The sequence below is a fragment of the Cajanus cajan genome, chromosome 6 (assembly GCF_000230855.2).
Source record: "Cajanus cajan strain Asha chromosome 6, NIPB_CcT2T_4, whole genome shotgun sequence".
Taxonomy (NCBI): domain Eukaryota; kingdom Viridiplantae; phylum Streptophyta; class Magnoliopsida; order Fabales; family Fabaceae; genus Cajanus; species Cajanus cajan.
The window spans coordinates 6097670-6113030 of NC_138522.1; the positions used below are offsets into that span (position 1 = coordinate 6097670).

Here is a 15361-nt window from a genome sequence, read left to right on the forward strand (position 1 = left end):
CAATAATATATAATGTAAATAATAAAATAAAAAATTATTCAACAAATTAATCAAGTGTTTTTTTTATTTTATGAACACATATTTCTTCAAAAATAATTTATTTTTAGTTTAATTTCTATTGTTGTCTCAAACCTAAGAAGTTATAATGGTATTACAATATCTAAATCATTAGACTAGGCTCTAGGTAGACTTTATTAGTTTAATTTCAATGCATGTATAATGTAAATATTCACATTGTCATTTATTAGAAATCATATTAAACATGACTTTTAAGATATTTTTATTATACATATCAATTTAGGATAAAATAGTTATAAATTTTATTTTCAGTATCAAAAATTATAATGATGAGAAAGAATCGAACCTAAATTTTAATATGTCTATTCTAATTTTTACTATTAGGTTGATCATAGTTCTATTAAAAAACTTATGTTAATACTTATTAGTGTATCAACTAATTATTCTTATTTATTTTCTTTTTAAATGAATTACAGAACGTAAGGTTTAAAATAATATAAGTTTCATAGTTAAATAAAAATAATATTAAAATTATACTAACTTGTAAGGAAAAGAGACATTTCATATCTCTTACTTTTTTAAAAATTAATGATAAAAATATGATAAAATTAATAGATAGTTGTAGGTGATTATTTAGATAAAATATAAGAAGTTTTTCTTTTCACATTTGAGAGATATATTGGTCCACTAAAAAGTGAAGATAAAAAATAATTATACATTTTGATATCCTCTTTATAATATATATATATATATATATATATATATATATATATATATATATATATAATAATATTCTTAATATTCAAAATATTTAAGTAAAATAATTAATTAAAATTACAAAATACAAAATCTTTTTACATAATGTCATCAAAATACAATGTAAATGCTATTTAATTATCTATTTTTATTTTGAGAAAATACTTTTGAAATGTATATATACAAGAAATAAGTGATACATAAAAAAATGTCAAGTATAATATCAATTATCTATTGTTTAATAATAAAAATAAAATTTAAGTATATATTTTTTTATATTTTTTAAAGTGATGTATTTTTTGTCTATCGGATATGTTTAGTTTAGTTGATTGAGAGGATATGTGAGTTGTACATTTTTTTTAAAATCAAGTTGAGTTGCATAAATTAAAAAATGATATTTTTTAATTAAAATTTATATTTTATCTTAATAACCTATATTACATTTTTATGACAATATTTATTTTATGATCGATTGAAACAAAATTATAATTTTAATTAAAAAATAATATTAAATCATATTTTTTGTAATTATCTCTTATTTATATTGTTTTTTATTAAAGAAGGGTCTAAAGACCAAACAACTAAACAAAACTATCAAGAAAATAAAAAGGTCATACTTAAATTTATAAAAAAATGTTTGTTAGGTATAATAGATTAATCTATTTATTTATATAATATAATAAAAAAAATTAATATATATGTTATTAAAATATAAATAAGTAAATAAATTTATAAAAAAATAAATTATCAATGATTTAAAAAAATTATATAATTATTTTTTTATTATAAGTTTATAAGCTTACAACCTGTGTATGATTGTATATCAACATACATGGTTATACATAAATTATTTCTTCAATAGAAAATGATTCAATTTTTTTCCTATATTTCTTTTAAAATTTAAATATTAATATTATTGAGTAAATCATATTTTAAAAATAATTTTGTTAATTTTTAAAAATTAAGTTTATTAGTCTAATTAACATTAATAATTTAAATAGACTTTTAAAGAAGTGAATAGGTTAAACCAAGCCTTAAAAAGGGTAGGTCAAACCTATTAAAAAAATCTATGATAAATAATAGGTCAGACTTAAACTTTAATTTTATTGAATAGACCGTCTATATATTCAAATCCTAGACTGATATGGCTTATTCCCATCCTTACTTGCAAGTAATGGTTGATATGAAATGTCCACTTTGGTCTTTAATGATACTTCCAATTGTTGCTTCCCTCGAATGATAATCAAAAGTCCCATCAAAGTTAATTTTAACAAATCCATTCTCAAGAAGAGTTTGATGTTGAGGAATGACATTTAAAGGGGATGTCCTAACATCCTTATGCATTTGGAGCAAAAAATTGGTTTGCTGGCATACCCGCTTGTACAAGGTATAATTGGAATCCCAAGCTTGAGAGAACACAACTTCATTTCTTCTGTTCCAAATGGTGTGAATTGAAAATCCAAAAATAATTGACCAACCAATACCTCACAATTTATGTTTTCGCAAGTTTGGTTGGAGACATTCATAGAGAGCATAATCCCAAAAATTTGAAACAAAATGTCTATGTCTAGAGAAGGATAACATCCAAAAATGTTTGGAGTGTATGCAGTCCTTGAGAGTGTGAATAATTATTTCCTCATATTGTTGACAAACTAGGCACATACCATCATATATAGGAGATGTTGCAACGATAACAAAGTTGATTTGTAGGAAGATTGATAAGTATTAAATTTACGTAATTAGTTTAATCAATTTTGATACTTATCTAGTTATTTTAATATGAAATTTATAGTTAAACCCTTATATTTGTAAATAAAATCAAAAGGATATGAAGTAAGACTTTTTGTTGAGAGTTGATGAAAATTTTTATTAATTTTTGGAATGTTTTTGTCTTGTAAATGTAAAAAAGAGAAAGGTTTCAGATTAAACCCAAATTGCTCAGCGGTTACAAAAGGGCTGAGCGATTTAAAAGTAAAGAAGCACGTGGGAGAAAAGACTCAAACCACTCAGCGGTTGCAAAAGGGCTAAGTAATTCAAGGTTAAAGAGGCAACATTGTTGGAGCTATTAGGCACTCGCCCGTTGGACCAGGGGCTCAACCCTTGCAAGTTACTTTGCCCTGAAGAATTCCTAGGCACCCATTTGGAAATGACTGAATCGTTTACTCTCTCTTTCATACTCTATTTTATTCTAGCCGACATTTAAAAAGGAAATGAGAGGGAGAAAAAGAAAAAGAAAATTAGAGCTTGAAAGAGGACTTTGTAACTAGTTGGGAACATGGGTTCTTTAGCTTTTCCTTTATTCTTCTCAGTTTCCATGTACCTTGGATTGGTTCCCATCACTATGAGGGGCTAATCTTTTCTTTTTGTTGAGATTAAATGTAACCACCAAACTTTCATGTATTCCTTTTGATTTCATATATATGATGTTCTATTATTCAATATAGTGAGTTTGATTCTACTCTTAATGCTTGGATGATCTGATCACTCATCTTCAATCTTTAGTTTGGATTTAGGGTTTAGGGTGAATCAAATCACCTAATAACCTCAAAGACTAGGAATATATTTAAAGCTATTAGTTGGAAAAGTTTTAAAACTTAATGCGAGGATTTTAACTTGATAACTTGATGAATCAATTGTTAAGTTGTAATCCTTAGAATTTCTTAATCAAGGAATTGGTTTTGAATGAATTCAGTGAACTCAAGGGTGTTGGGTAATGCAAATTATATATAGATATCATAGGATTACATAAGGGTGAGATTGATGAAGTTTAATCTTAACAGCTCTATATTTCGATAAATTTCTATTATGGCCTTGTTTTATGCATTTTTTTAGTACTAGAGATATTATTTATAATTGCATCAATATGATATTATCTTATATAAATTTATTCTTATCAAGTTTTATTTAGAATAAAAGAACGAATTTACTAAAATCTTACAAGAAGTTCTTGAGATTTGACAACCCTACATTTATTATACTACAAAGATTGATACGCTTGCCTTATAAAAATCTTAACAAAGACCATTATGAGCTACTTTCAAAATAAAACACTTAATCCTTTCGAATCCATGCCAAGTCCAAATTGTTTGGAACAAGGCTTGGTTAATGATAAGTTCATTTGTGGCTTCTATATGATAAACAGATGTAACATTGAAATTTCATCATAGAATGCTTCCAAATTAGAGAATCTCGTCCATTTTGTACTTCGGTGGGACCATAGATTTGGATATTGTTTCTAGGTAGCCAAAAGTTAATGTCATGCCCATCACCCTACTACTGACTTGTAGAAACTATCCCAATTGGATAATATCCCTCTCAAGCAATTTGAAGCATTGGCTGAAAATTTCATACTTGGCATGATATAATCTCCACACTTGTATTTTCCTCTAATAATATTGACCCACAATTTACCTCTACATGAGGATAATTCCCAAGCTAATTTTTTCAAAAGAAGCATCATTTACTTTTCTCATACTTCTAATGCCTGGACCACCACTATCTTTTGGTTTGCAAACAGAATCCCAAGCAATAGTATGTAATTTTCTAGTGCCCTCTTATCATCCCCAAAGAAACCTCTACTAATTTTCCCTAGCTCATCACATTTGTACCTAGGTACTTTTCCAGACTGCATGTCATAAGAAGGCATTGCAGAAATTATAGCTTTAATCATAGTCATTCTCCTTGCAAAAGAAAGGCTATTTGTTTTCCAAGATAACATTCTACTAGTAACTTTGTCAACTATGTTGCACAGACACAGCATAGAACTATTATGTTCTCGAGTTTGACACTTTTGAATTAGACATGTCGGGAACGCACTTCAAACACTTCAGCAGACTATGTCTTCAAGAATTGAATATCTTTTCATTGCGGATACCTACAAAATTGACATGTCTCCATCACAAACACTTATAAGAAACACGTCTCCATCTTGATACAGTATCCAATACGCAAATTTGAGTTTTTTTAAAAAAAAGAATAAATCTGGACAATAACAAAAAAAGGAATGATTTGAAATAACTGATATAAGACTTTTCAACACTTGTCAAATTAGATAATACCTATCCAAATAGGTGAATCATAAAGATAAACTATAAGCTCTGATGCCATGTCAAAATTTAACTAAAAATTAATTAGCATTAACTAAAGTAATATAACATATATACAAGTTTCACCCATAAAATTGAGGTAGGCGATGTAACTTTCCAAAACCCTTCACTATAGATGTTTGCCAGACCGAGTGATGAACTAAGGAATAGGAAAATCACGAAGATGGATGATAGGCTTTGATACTGTTATATTCAATTTTAAAACCAATTTACTTAAAGTTGTCTAATAGCTACATAAGTTACACTTGAAGAATCGAGACAAACACTTTACCAAAATTATTTTTTTGTGACAATTAATTTATTATTTAGCAGCCATATAAATAACTATTATTTTTTTTTACCAGCATTTAAATAAAGGCTAGTGTTTCTAGTGTCGCTAATATTATTACCGACATTTATATAAAATGTCGGTAAAGATCAACTAAATTGTCTCCTTTACTTTAAATAATTTATTTCTATAATTTTCTTTTCTAAATTCATAACTTATATACTTTTTTTTTATCTCTACTCGATGTGGGATTTGTAAGATGAGGGTTGTCTTTTATTTATATATATTTTAATTTATTTTTTTAATTGTCTTGTCTCTTAAGAAATGTGAGATTTATAAGGTGAAAGTTGTTCTCTAATTGTTTTATAGTACTATTGAATTTGGAAATAATGAATGATTTGATATCAATTTAGAATAGTGAATTAGGAAGTCAACCCTATAAAATGAACTTGTAAGGTGATAATTATTACTCACTTATATACTATTTTAATTATCTTATCTCTAATCGATGTGGGACCTAAGTTTTCTCTAATAAATAATTATCGCTAATAGTAAACTTTAGTGTAATATAAATACATTTTTAGTGGTTTATTATATATTATTCATTAATATTTTTATATATGGCGGTAATTAAATTATTGTTATTAAATAATTATCATTAATAATAAATTTTGTTTTAGTGAAATGACATAAAACTTCCCAACAACCATGATAATGTCATTATTTCAAAAAAGTAAATTACATCAATATCCCTTAAGCATAGAGAGATTTAACATGAATTTTTTATTTTTTATTTTTACACTAATTCTCTTCAATTTGTTAAATATAACATTAACACCTCTTAAACATTATATTAATCTTTCTTAATTATTTTTTAAAAAATTATACCATATGTCCGTTTTAAGTGTTATTGTTGCAAACATTTAAAAAAAAATAATGCGTAATCTCACGAAATCAGTATAATTTTTTACCATCCACTATTACTTTTACTTTCCCTTTTCTTTTTTCGTCCTTTTCTTTTTGTATTTAATTTTTATTTTATTAAAATTGGGATGCTTCCACTGACCTTGCAAAACATTGTTCCAGTTTATTTAATAAATTTATCATTGACTTGACCAAGAACAAAGAGGTGTTCCATCAATTATGCATTCACCTATTTCACTTGGACTCTTCTTGACAGACCAAAAGACTTCACTTAAGGTCTGTGTCCTCTTAAAATTAATTTGGAAGAAAAACCAATCACGCTGCAGAGCTAAGACTAAGAGGAAATGGAAAATTTCTGAACTTTTCTAAGGTATTGCTCTCTCTCTCCCTCCTTTCTTCTCTTCCTTTATTTCACTCTACTTGTTTGTTGGATCTTAACCACTTCTTTTTCAGTGAAACCCTTTTCTCTTTGGTTCCAAGATGTTGCTACTAGATTATATGATCTGGGTATTTATTCATCTCTTGAAACTTCAAATGTTCCCATTTAAACATTTCTAGCCTTTAACCATGGACAAATAGACACGATAATTTTTCAAGTATATTACTTTGAACAAAAATATTGTATTTCAGATGCAGAAAATGTTTAAACTTTTCTGAGAAGCACTTCATGAAGGGGGGCTCTCTTTTTTTTTTTCTTCTCTGTTGCAACCTTACCACAGTGGTCTTACCTTGTTTTGATTCTCTTCAAATATTGGATTTGACTAACCTTGTTTTGCAAATCTGAATTAAAGCATACATATATATATATACAAAAATCTCTTCAAATAATTTCACTTTTTGATATAGATATGCTCAGCGAGAAGGTAGGTTTGATTGATCTCTTCTCACTCTTTAATGTTAAATTATTTTTTTAAAAATATTTTTACACTTTTCACCGATTAACTTCTTATGCAGTATCTAAATAAAATAAAAAATGGTTTTAAAATAAGCATTTTAAAAACTAAAAACACATAATTTCTCTCTCTCTCCTCTCTCTCTCCTCTCTCTCTCTCTCTCTCTCTCTCTCCTCTCTCTCTCTCTCTCTCTCTCTCTCTCTCTCTCTCTCTTCTCTCTCTCTCTCTCCTCTCTCTCTCTCTCTCTCCCTCTCTCTCTCTCTCTCTCTCTCTCTCTCTCTCTCTCTCTCTCTCTCTCTCTCTCTCTCCTCTCTCTCTCCTCTCCTCTCTCTCTCTCCTCTCTCTCTCTCCTCTCTCTCCTCTCTCTCTCTCTCTCCTCTCTCTCTCTCTCTCTCTCTCTCTCTCTCTCTCTCTCTCTCTCTCTCTCTCTCTCTCCTCCAGTTTTCAACTTCTTTCTTAATTCCACACTGTGTCTTATACTATTCTTCATCATCGATGTTGTTTAGTTTGGATTCTGAAAATTGCAACCAGTTTCAGAGATAGAAATTAATATTTGTGTTACTTACATGTTCTTTCAAGCATAGAGATTATAAAAAATTAGGTAAATATTCTAAATTCCGTATTTATTTGCAGAGAGAGACAACATAACAGTATCCAGTGCAGAAAGGAAACTTGTGGTTGTGGCGTTTGGATGAACAAAAATATCAGACCATAATTTTTTTTTTACCGTTTTCACAATGATAAGCGTGTAAGTGACTAGTATCATTGGATAAGTTCAGGACCCACCAGTTTCCAATTTTGTTTTTAATTTCACTTAATACATTTTTTGTTCATCTAATATATTAATTTTTTTAATTTTATTTTTTTAAATAGTCTTTGTATATTTTTCATTTTAGTCTTTATTGTTTTTTAGTTTATATAATATATGCTTATTTTTCTTCTTTTTTATTCTTGTAAGATGTGAATAATTTGCTTTTAGCCTTCGTTAATTTTTTTAAAGTGACTAATTCAAAATAATAAAATAATATAAAGATTGAAATGAAAATAAATGCACTAGATTAAAATAAAATAACAAAGATTTCGATAAAAGAATGTAAATTTTATAATGACTGAAATAAGATATATATATATATAATATATATATATATATATATTAATTATAAGACAAAAAATATATTTATATATTTTAACTTTTATTGTTGTCGACCACTCGTGCGACAATGCTAGTGTGTCCAACTTATGAGTCTAGGAACGAGGAATTCCAACATACTAGTTAGGCAGATGATAAACACACCTCCACTCCTCGTATAAACACACCCCTTTTTTTAAAAAAATATATAAAATGTCTAAATTACCCTTAAAAAAAATGAAATTCCTAAATTTACACCCCTTCCCCGCCACACCCCCTTCCCCGCACCCCCGCCTTCCCCGCAAGCAGAACCTGCCGTTGTTGCAGCCGAGTCAGCTGCCGCGATTCCAGGCGAGCCAATGGATATCATGACTGCCTTACAACTTGTCCTCAGAAAAATCTCTGGCTTATGGTGGTCTTGCACGAGGCCTTCATGAAGCATTAAAAGTGATTGAGAAGCATGTTGCACAGTTCTGTGTTCTAGCAGAAGACTGTGACCAACCTGACTATGTTAAACTTGTTAAGGCCCTTTGCGCAGAGCACAATGTTAGCCTGTTGACGGTTCCTAGTGCAAAGACCCTTGGAGAATGGGCTAGTGTAAGCGTCATTCACAATGAACCTTAAACCTTGATAATTTAATTTCTTTTAGAATTTCATTGAAACTTAATTTTTGTTGGTTAATATTGAATATTTATCATGATCGTTCTTTAGTTATACTTTTAGGCTAATTAGTTTTGTTTCATTCTTTTTGTTTATTAATTCTGTTGGAACTTCTCTCTGTAGCTTTGCAAGATTGTAGCGGGGGAAGGGGGTGTGGGGTGAGGGGAAGGGGGTGCAGGGAACGGGGAGTGCAAGGAAGGAGGTGTAAATTTAGGAATTTTATTTTTTTTTAAGGGTAATTTAGACATTTTATATACTTTTTTTTAAAAAGGGGGTATTTATACGAGAGTGAAGGTGTGTTTATCATCTGCCTACTAGTTAATCTGTCTCCATCCTAAGTCCTAACTTTATTTGACTTCATGGTCTTTAGGGAATTGGGCCTATCTAGAAGCCCACTTAGGTTTAGTGATTTCCACTCCCAAGTTTATAGGTATTTCCGTTTTACCTATCAAATTACATTCACATGTTTTTCTTTCTTCTTTCTTTTATATCTTCAAAATTTAATTTAAATTTTAGCTTGTGATTCACTTTCGAAGAAATTAATCATATTACTTTTCAGACATTGTTGGACTATTTTTATGGGCACTCTCAAAATCAAAACAATTACATTTTTTTCTCTAGGCTTTTACTTCTTAAAAGTAGTTTATTTATAAGACTCCAATGGATGATAAAAATTAGAAGATTGTCATTTCGTGCGTATTAAAGTTGCTAACTAATTACTAAAAAACTGAAAAGATATAACAATTTTTTTTGTATGTTCTCTTAACATTTACAGAAATGGCGGTAACAGACTCAACATCTTTCCAACGACTATTTCAGAGGGCAGCTTCGGCTCAGTTTAGGAGGCCTCTCCTTCATTTAGTTTCCACTCGTAAGTTACTAATCCATGAGATGGTTAATCTCTATCAACTATCAAGTTCTTATTTGAATAATTGTTTTCATAATTGAAAATAAATAAATAAATAAGTTGAGTTTCATTTTAAAATTAACTTGTATAATTTAATTTTTGAGGAGTATTGTTAATTTACTATCTATAGTACTATTTATTATTGGTTAAAATTTATTAAAAATTATAAAATTATGATTGAAATTCATTAAATAAGAAGTTGATGTTACAAAAATTTTGTAATTTCTAATAAATTTTAACTAACAATAAAAAAAATGTGTTAGATAATATATTGTTAACATTTCTCTTAGTGTAATCTTTTGTATCTGATTTCTCCAAAGACTTGTAAAATGATTTTAACATATGCAGAAAACTAAACTTTTTTATTAGTAGAAAGATTACAATAACATCATAAGAATCAAACATCAATTCTTATACATTTATCTCAATCCTTCACCGAACCTATAGTAGTTTGTGAAAATTAAACTCAATTAATTTTATATTCTTATTTTCTTATTATAAATACGTATGAAAAACTTATTCAACCTGAACTAATACTGAGTCTGTCTATTTTGATATAAATTTAGAAGAATTTAAAAAAAAAAATTCCACCAAAAATAATTTCTAGTAGAAAAGCTTGGAAAGCTCTTTCAAACTTGCACCTAAACAAGCTTTATCAGAGATTCTAATCCTTGAATGACACACACAAATGATACACTATTCTCTCTAAAATGTTTAGACCCTAGTTGAAATGGTACACTTGTTGCAGAAGAAGGAAGGCAGAGGTACCTGAGCCAGTGTGTTCCCCTCCCACAAAGCAGCACTGAAGGGTGATTGGAAAGAAGCAAAGAAAATACTAGATTAAGACACCACGCTTCTCAACTCTGCCATAACAAAGGGTTGGGCAACAGTGCTCCATGTTGCAGTGGGAGCAAACCATGAACACTTTGTGGAGGAACTCGTCAAACTCATGCCACCCCAAGATTTGGAGCTGCAAGATGACAAAGGGAACACTGCTTTCTGCTTTGCTGCAGCAGTTGGTAACGTCCACATTGCTGAGATAATGCGCAGAAAAAATCAACTGCTGCCAACGTTAAGGGGTGGAGAAGGTGTCACTCCTCTTCACTTGGCTGTGTTACAAGGAAGAAGTGAAATGGCATGCTATCTGTTTGATAAGTCTAAGGAAATTCTCTATGAAGAGGATTGGATTACACTGTTCCTCATTTCTATAAACACTGGACTCTATGGTAAGCATGTTCTATACCTATCATCTTATATATTCCCACAATCAAGAAGACTGAATATTTTAGATAAGGAAAGGAAACTTGTATTATAAAAGTCAAAATGGTAGAATGTTTGAACAATGACTTTGGAAGCTTTTGTTAGAACAAATCCTGATCAAAATATAATATATAAATAAAAAATAATCATTATTTTATAAGTTAGTTTTAGAGTTGAGTTAGTTAAAATTCCACATCTATAAGAGGTTTAGAATTGTTTCATTATTATCATACTGTTATTTGATTATCCATACATGTTTAATTCTTGTGATATGTTAAAAAATTTTATTTGACTATTGACAAAATAGAATATATAAGTGAGGAGTAAACCTAGGTGAACAATCAATGATCTAGTAGTTCTTGGAAGAGTTGTTTTTAATTTAATTCTTTAAAAGGCTGAATCCTTCCCATTAATTACTTATGAGAGTGGACCACACATACACACTAATTAACTAAATTAGGAAGTGTAATTTGGTAGATCCGAACAAATGTAAACACCCTCATTAATCTTAATATCATTAGAATTTGGAAACACCTTAATTTGGATCATATTCTTGCAGATCTGGCCCTGAAAATGCTAAATCAGAAGGAATCGCTGGCTTTTGCTCGAGGTGATGATAGTGAGACTGGTTTGCATGTCTTGGCTAGAAAGCCTTCTTCAGTTTGTAGTTGCGGAAGTCAAGTGCGATATCCAAGACACCTCCTGCATTTCTGTAAGGGCTTAATTTTAATCACTTCTGTCAATAAAATCATGATGACTTTGGATTGTCTTTTCAATTGTTAATTATCTATTGCTGTGGTTTTGGCATGTTCATCAGATCCTCGATTGAAATGGATTATTAGTTTTTACATTAATTATTTTAAAAATTATATCTAAAGTGATTTTTTTATAATTGATTAATAATTAGAAAATTTTAGCAACATGCAAAAACAAAATATTATTTTGTTATATTGTTATGTTGATTTTAGTTTAACTATATGGAGTTTAATTTTCATACATCCATTTTTATGTTGATTTTAGTTTAACTATGGAGTTAGGCAAGTTACTTTTTCATTATGCAACTAAGTTGTTATATTGTGTGCCCTAGACAAGAAGGACCCTCCAGTTCTGAAACTTACAAAACGCATGTGGGAGATATTTCTTACCTTGGATGATTCAGAGTTTATGGATGCCATAAGAGAGCCTACACAAGTAACATTCCTTGCCGCAGAAGTTGGAAATTTCAAGTTTCTATCTGTGGTGATGAGCACTTATCCTGATTTGATTTGGGAATTAAACATCTTAGGTCAAAGTATAATTCACGTTGCTGCTTTGCACCGTCATTCTAGCATCTTCAATTTGATACACGAAATAGGACCAACCAAAGATTTCGTATTAACATTATTTATGGATGATGAAGGCAGCACTTTACTCCACTGTGTTGCAAAATCAGCACCACAAGAACGACTTAATATAGTTTCTGGAGCAGCTCTTCAAATGATGCTTGAGTTGTCATGGTTTGAGGTATGGAACTTATATGTTTTCCCAGCTTCTTAATTGATTTCATTCTCTATATTATTCCCTTTTATTTGTTTCTCCTTTTATGTATCATGATTACTTTACTTTTACATAATGGTAGAATTATATATAATCCATTTTGATTCTTTTAAGCTAGCTAGACATTTGCTTTAAGATATAACATTGCAATTCTATTCTCAAGAATACTACCTCTAAGAATATCATTTTCATGAATGTGTTTGGCTGATATTTAGTAATTTTGAAAAAAAAATTAATTTAAATATTGAAAAATAAAAGAAAAAGAAGAAACGTGAAAGAATGAATGAGAATAAGTAGTTTTTGTTGGAATCAACTTCAATTTCGACAAAAATATAAGATATCCACTTTCCGCTGCTACGAAAATAAAAAAAATAAAGCAACTGTGAATATTTTACATTCCTAGTTAATAATCAACATACTTGAAAATATTTTTTCAGAATTTATCAAATATGAGAATGTCATATTTTCGAGTTTAATTTTTAGAAATTGATGCTTCAAACAAGCACAACCTTAATTACTGACCGACATTTAGCTAATGATAAAAAATTAAACAAAAAATTGGATTCAAGTTTACTTTCTAGAAATTGATGCGTTAAAACAAAAACAATCTTTAATTACCCACTTAGATTGACCTAATAATGGAGAATTTAATTTGGATAGATTGAATGAGGTCTTAAATTTTATTCTTATTGCCATCATTGTACATAAAAAAAATAAAAAAATAAATAAAAACCTTAATTTATGCATGTATAGCTTAGTGAAGCAAATATATTATGTAGTTATACATAAATGACATTATGTACATACTCTTGATGTGGCAACAGGAGGTAAAAAAGATAATGCTACCATCATTTATAGAGCTGGCAAACCATGAAAACATTACTCCACGACAACTATTCATCAAGGATCACCAAGAGTTGCTAAAAAAGGGAGAGTCATGGATGAAAAGAACAGCTAACTCTTGTATGGTTGTTTCAACCCTAATTGCAATAGGAGTGTTTTCTGCTGCCTTCAGCGTCCCAGGTGGTAACAACGACAACTTAGGATCTCCCAATTATTTGACGAAACCCTGGTTCATGGTATTTGCATTATCAGATGCATTGGCATTGGTCTCTTCCTCAACCTCAATCCTAATCTTCTTGTGCATCCTCATTTCACGATATGCTGAGGAAGACTTTCTCAAGTCATTGCCATTGAAGTTGATATTTGGACTAGTGGCATTGTTTATCTCAATTATCAGCATGATGGTGTCATTTAGTAGTGCTTTCTTCATAACGTATTACCATGGTACAACGTGGGTTCCTATCTTCATAGCTTCACTTGCGATTTTACCAATAACCTTGTTTATATTTCTGCAGTATCCTCTCTGGTATGACATATTGTGTTCCACCTACATTTGTGGTTCTCTGTTTAGACCAAGTAAACGCATGATTCACTAGAGAGGTTGTGGCCTTGTGCTTGATAATAAATTTTCATTTTCTTTGGTCTGCGTCTAATTTTTGTGACTTAGTCATGGCTCAAAATGATGACTATATTAGTAAAAAAAAATGCAAAAGCAGTTAATTCAAAGAAAGGCTACTTTCCTAATTGTGGATACAACCTATGAAGAGATTTCCAGTACTTCTCTATAAAAAAAAATAATAATAATAAATAAAGGGTTTTTTTTTAGTAAATACACTCTCACAAAGTAATTTTGTCATGTAAACATGCTCTATATCATATAGGCACAAGAAGTAGATCAAGGAGATTGCACTTTTACCTAAATAATAGGAAGATATAAATATAAAAACGAAAAAACTAAAAAGTTCCAAAGTGACTTCGAACAATTGTTCAAGATGTACAACAGAATTGCTATTGTAATTAAATAAACAAAAGAGATATAAAAGTGAATACGACAAGGAAGGATAGATTCTACAAGTCTAGCTAGTCCATGCTATGGTATTCTTTTTATTAATTTTTTTCACGAGAAAACATGTATTCTTATCACCGATACAAAAGAGACATTTTATGTCTGTTATTTTAGACTTTTTATGTCGAAAAAATGTCTGACGTTAATGCGAGAGACATAAATTTATATCGGGTGTTTTAGCCGACGTAAAATTACGTCAGACATCCTCCACATTCAACGTAAAATGGTTGACAGACAAACAAAAAAAATAACTTCAATCCATGAACACGTCCAAACAAATACCCAAATGCTTCAATCCAATCGGAGAGATAAGTCCAAAATAAAAAATGAGTCTTGCCGCCGCCGTGCATTATGAACAAAAAACGCCCAAAGGTCTCACATCGCTATCACTGAAAATCTTTGAAGAGGAAAACAATGTCAAAACATTCATGTGCAAGAATAAAATAACATTTTTACACAAAAAGATCAATACACGCAAGAAAGCATTAACCTCAATCCATGAAAACGCCTAAATGCTTCAACCCAATCAGAGAGATAGGTTCAGAATCAAAAACGGGTTTCACCGTCGTTGTCGTCGCTGCTCACCATTGTTATCGCCGCTCACCGTTGTTGTCGCCGCTCACCGTGACAGAAAAACACCCAAAGGTCTCATACCACCGTTGTCGAAAATCGCTAGAGGAAAACCTTAGAGAAAAACAATGAAAAAACACTTGCGTGTACGAAAAAGACAAAGGTGCTAGGGGGAATAAAATAACTTTTTTACGTCGGGCCAAAATGGGTATGACGTAAAAATTGAAATCTACGTCGGACTTTACTTCATATTCGACGTAGATTTTAGTTTTTACGTTAGGCTCCTTTGGTCCAACGTATAAAAGTTTATATTAATTTTAAAAATGCCACCGCGTATTTTTTACGTTGGGTATTTTTATAACTGACAAGAAAATGCACATTCACGTAAAAGATTGACTTTCCATTAGTGTATACCAGACTTAAAC

At 29.8% G+C, this 15361-nt stretch overlaps 1 protein-coding gene across 3 annotated transcripts; it reads left to right on the top strand.

Moving 5' to 3' along the window:
- Positions 1 to 6266: 6266 nt before the first annotated feature.
- On the top strand, positions 6267 to 13953 carry LOC109816637 (uncharacterized). 3 transcript variants are annotated; one of them, XM_083076597.1, is made up of 5 exons: positions 6267 to 6442; positions 9530 to 9625; positions 11481 to 11633; positions 12009 to 12424; positions 13282 to 13953. In XM_083076597.1, exons 2-5 carry the CDS (start codon positions 9532 to 9534, stop codon positions 13894 to 13896), a joined length of 1278 nt encoding a protein of 425 aa, XP_082932723.1. In that variant the 5' UTR covers positions 6267 to 6442; positions 9530 to 9531; the 3' UTR covers positions 13897 to 13953. The 3 variants fall into 3 exon arrangements, with proteins under 3 accessions (XP_082932723.1, XP_082932722.1, XP_082932721.1); XM_083076596.1 differs by lacking the exon at positions 6267 to 6442 and adding an exon at positions 8381 to 8691; XM_083076595.1 differs by lacking the exon at positions 6267 to 6442 and adding an exon at positions 10380 to 10887.
- Positions 13954 to 15361: the final 1408 nt, after the last annotated feature.

What these genes read in the sequence shown, in the direction of transcription:
- LOC109816637 (XM_083076595.1), top strand. Translation starts at nt 10,611, where the DNA reads ATGCCACCCCAAGATTTGGAGCTGCAAGATGACAAAGGGAACACTGCT. An exon ending in TATAAACACTGGACTCTATG is followed by an intron (nt 10,888 to 11,480) that starts GTAAGCATGTTC and finishes ATATTCTTGCAG; the next exon opens with ATCTGGCCCTGAAAATGCTA. An exon ending in AAGACACCTCCTGCATTTCT is followed by an intron (nt 11,634 to 12,008) that starts GTAAGGGCTTAA and finishes TGTGTGCCCTAG; the next exon opens with ACAAGAAGGACCCTCCAGTT.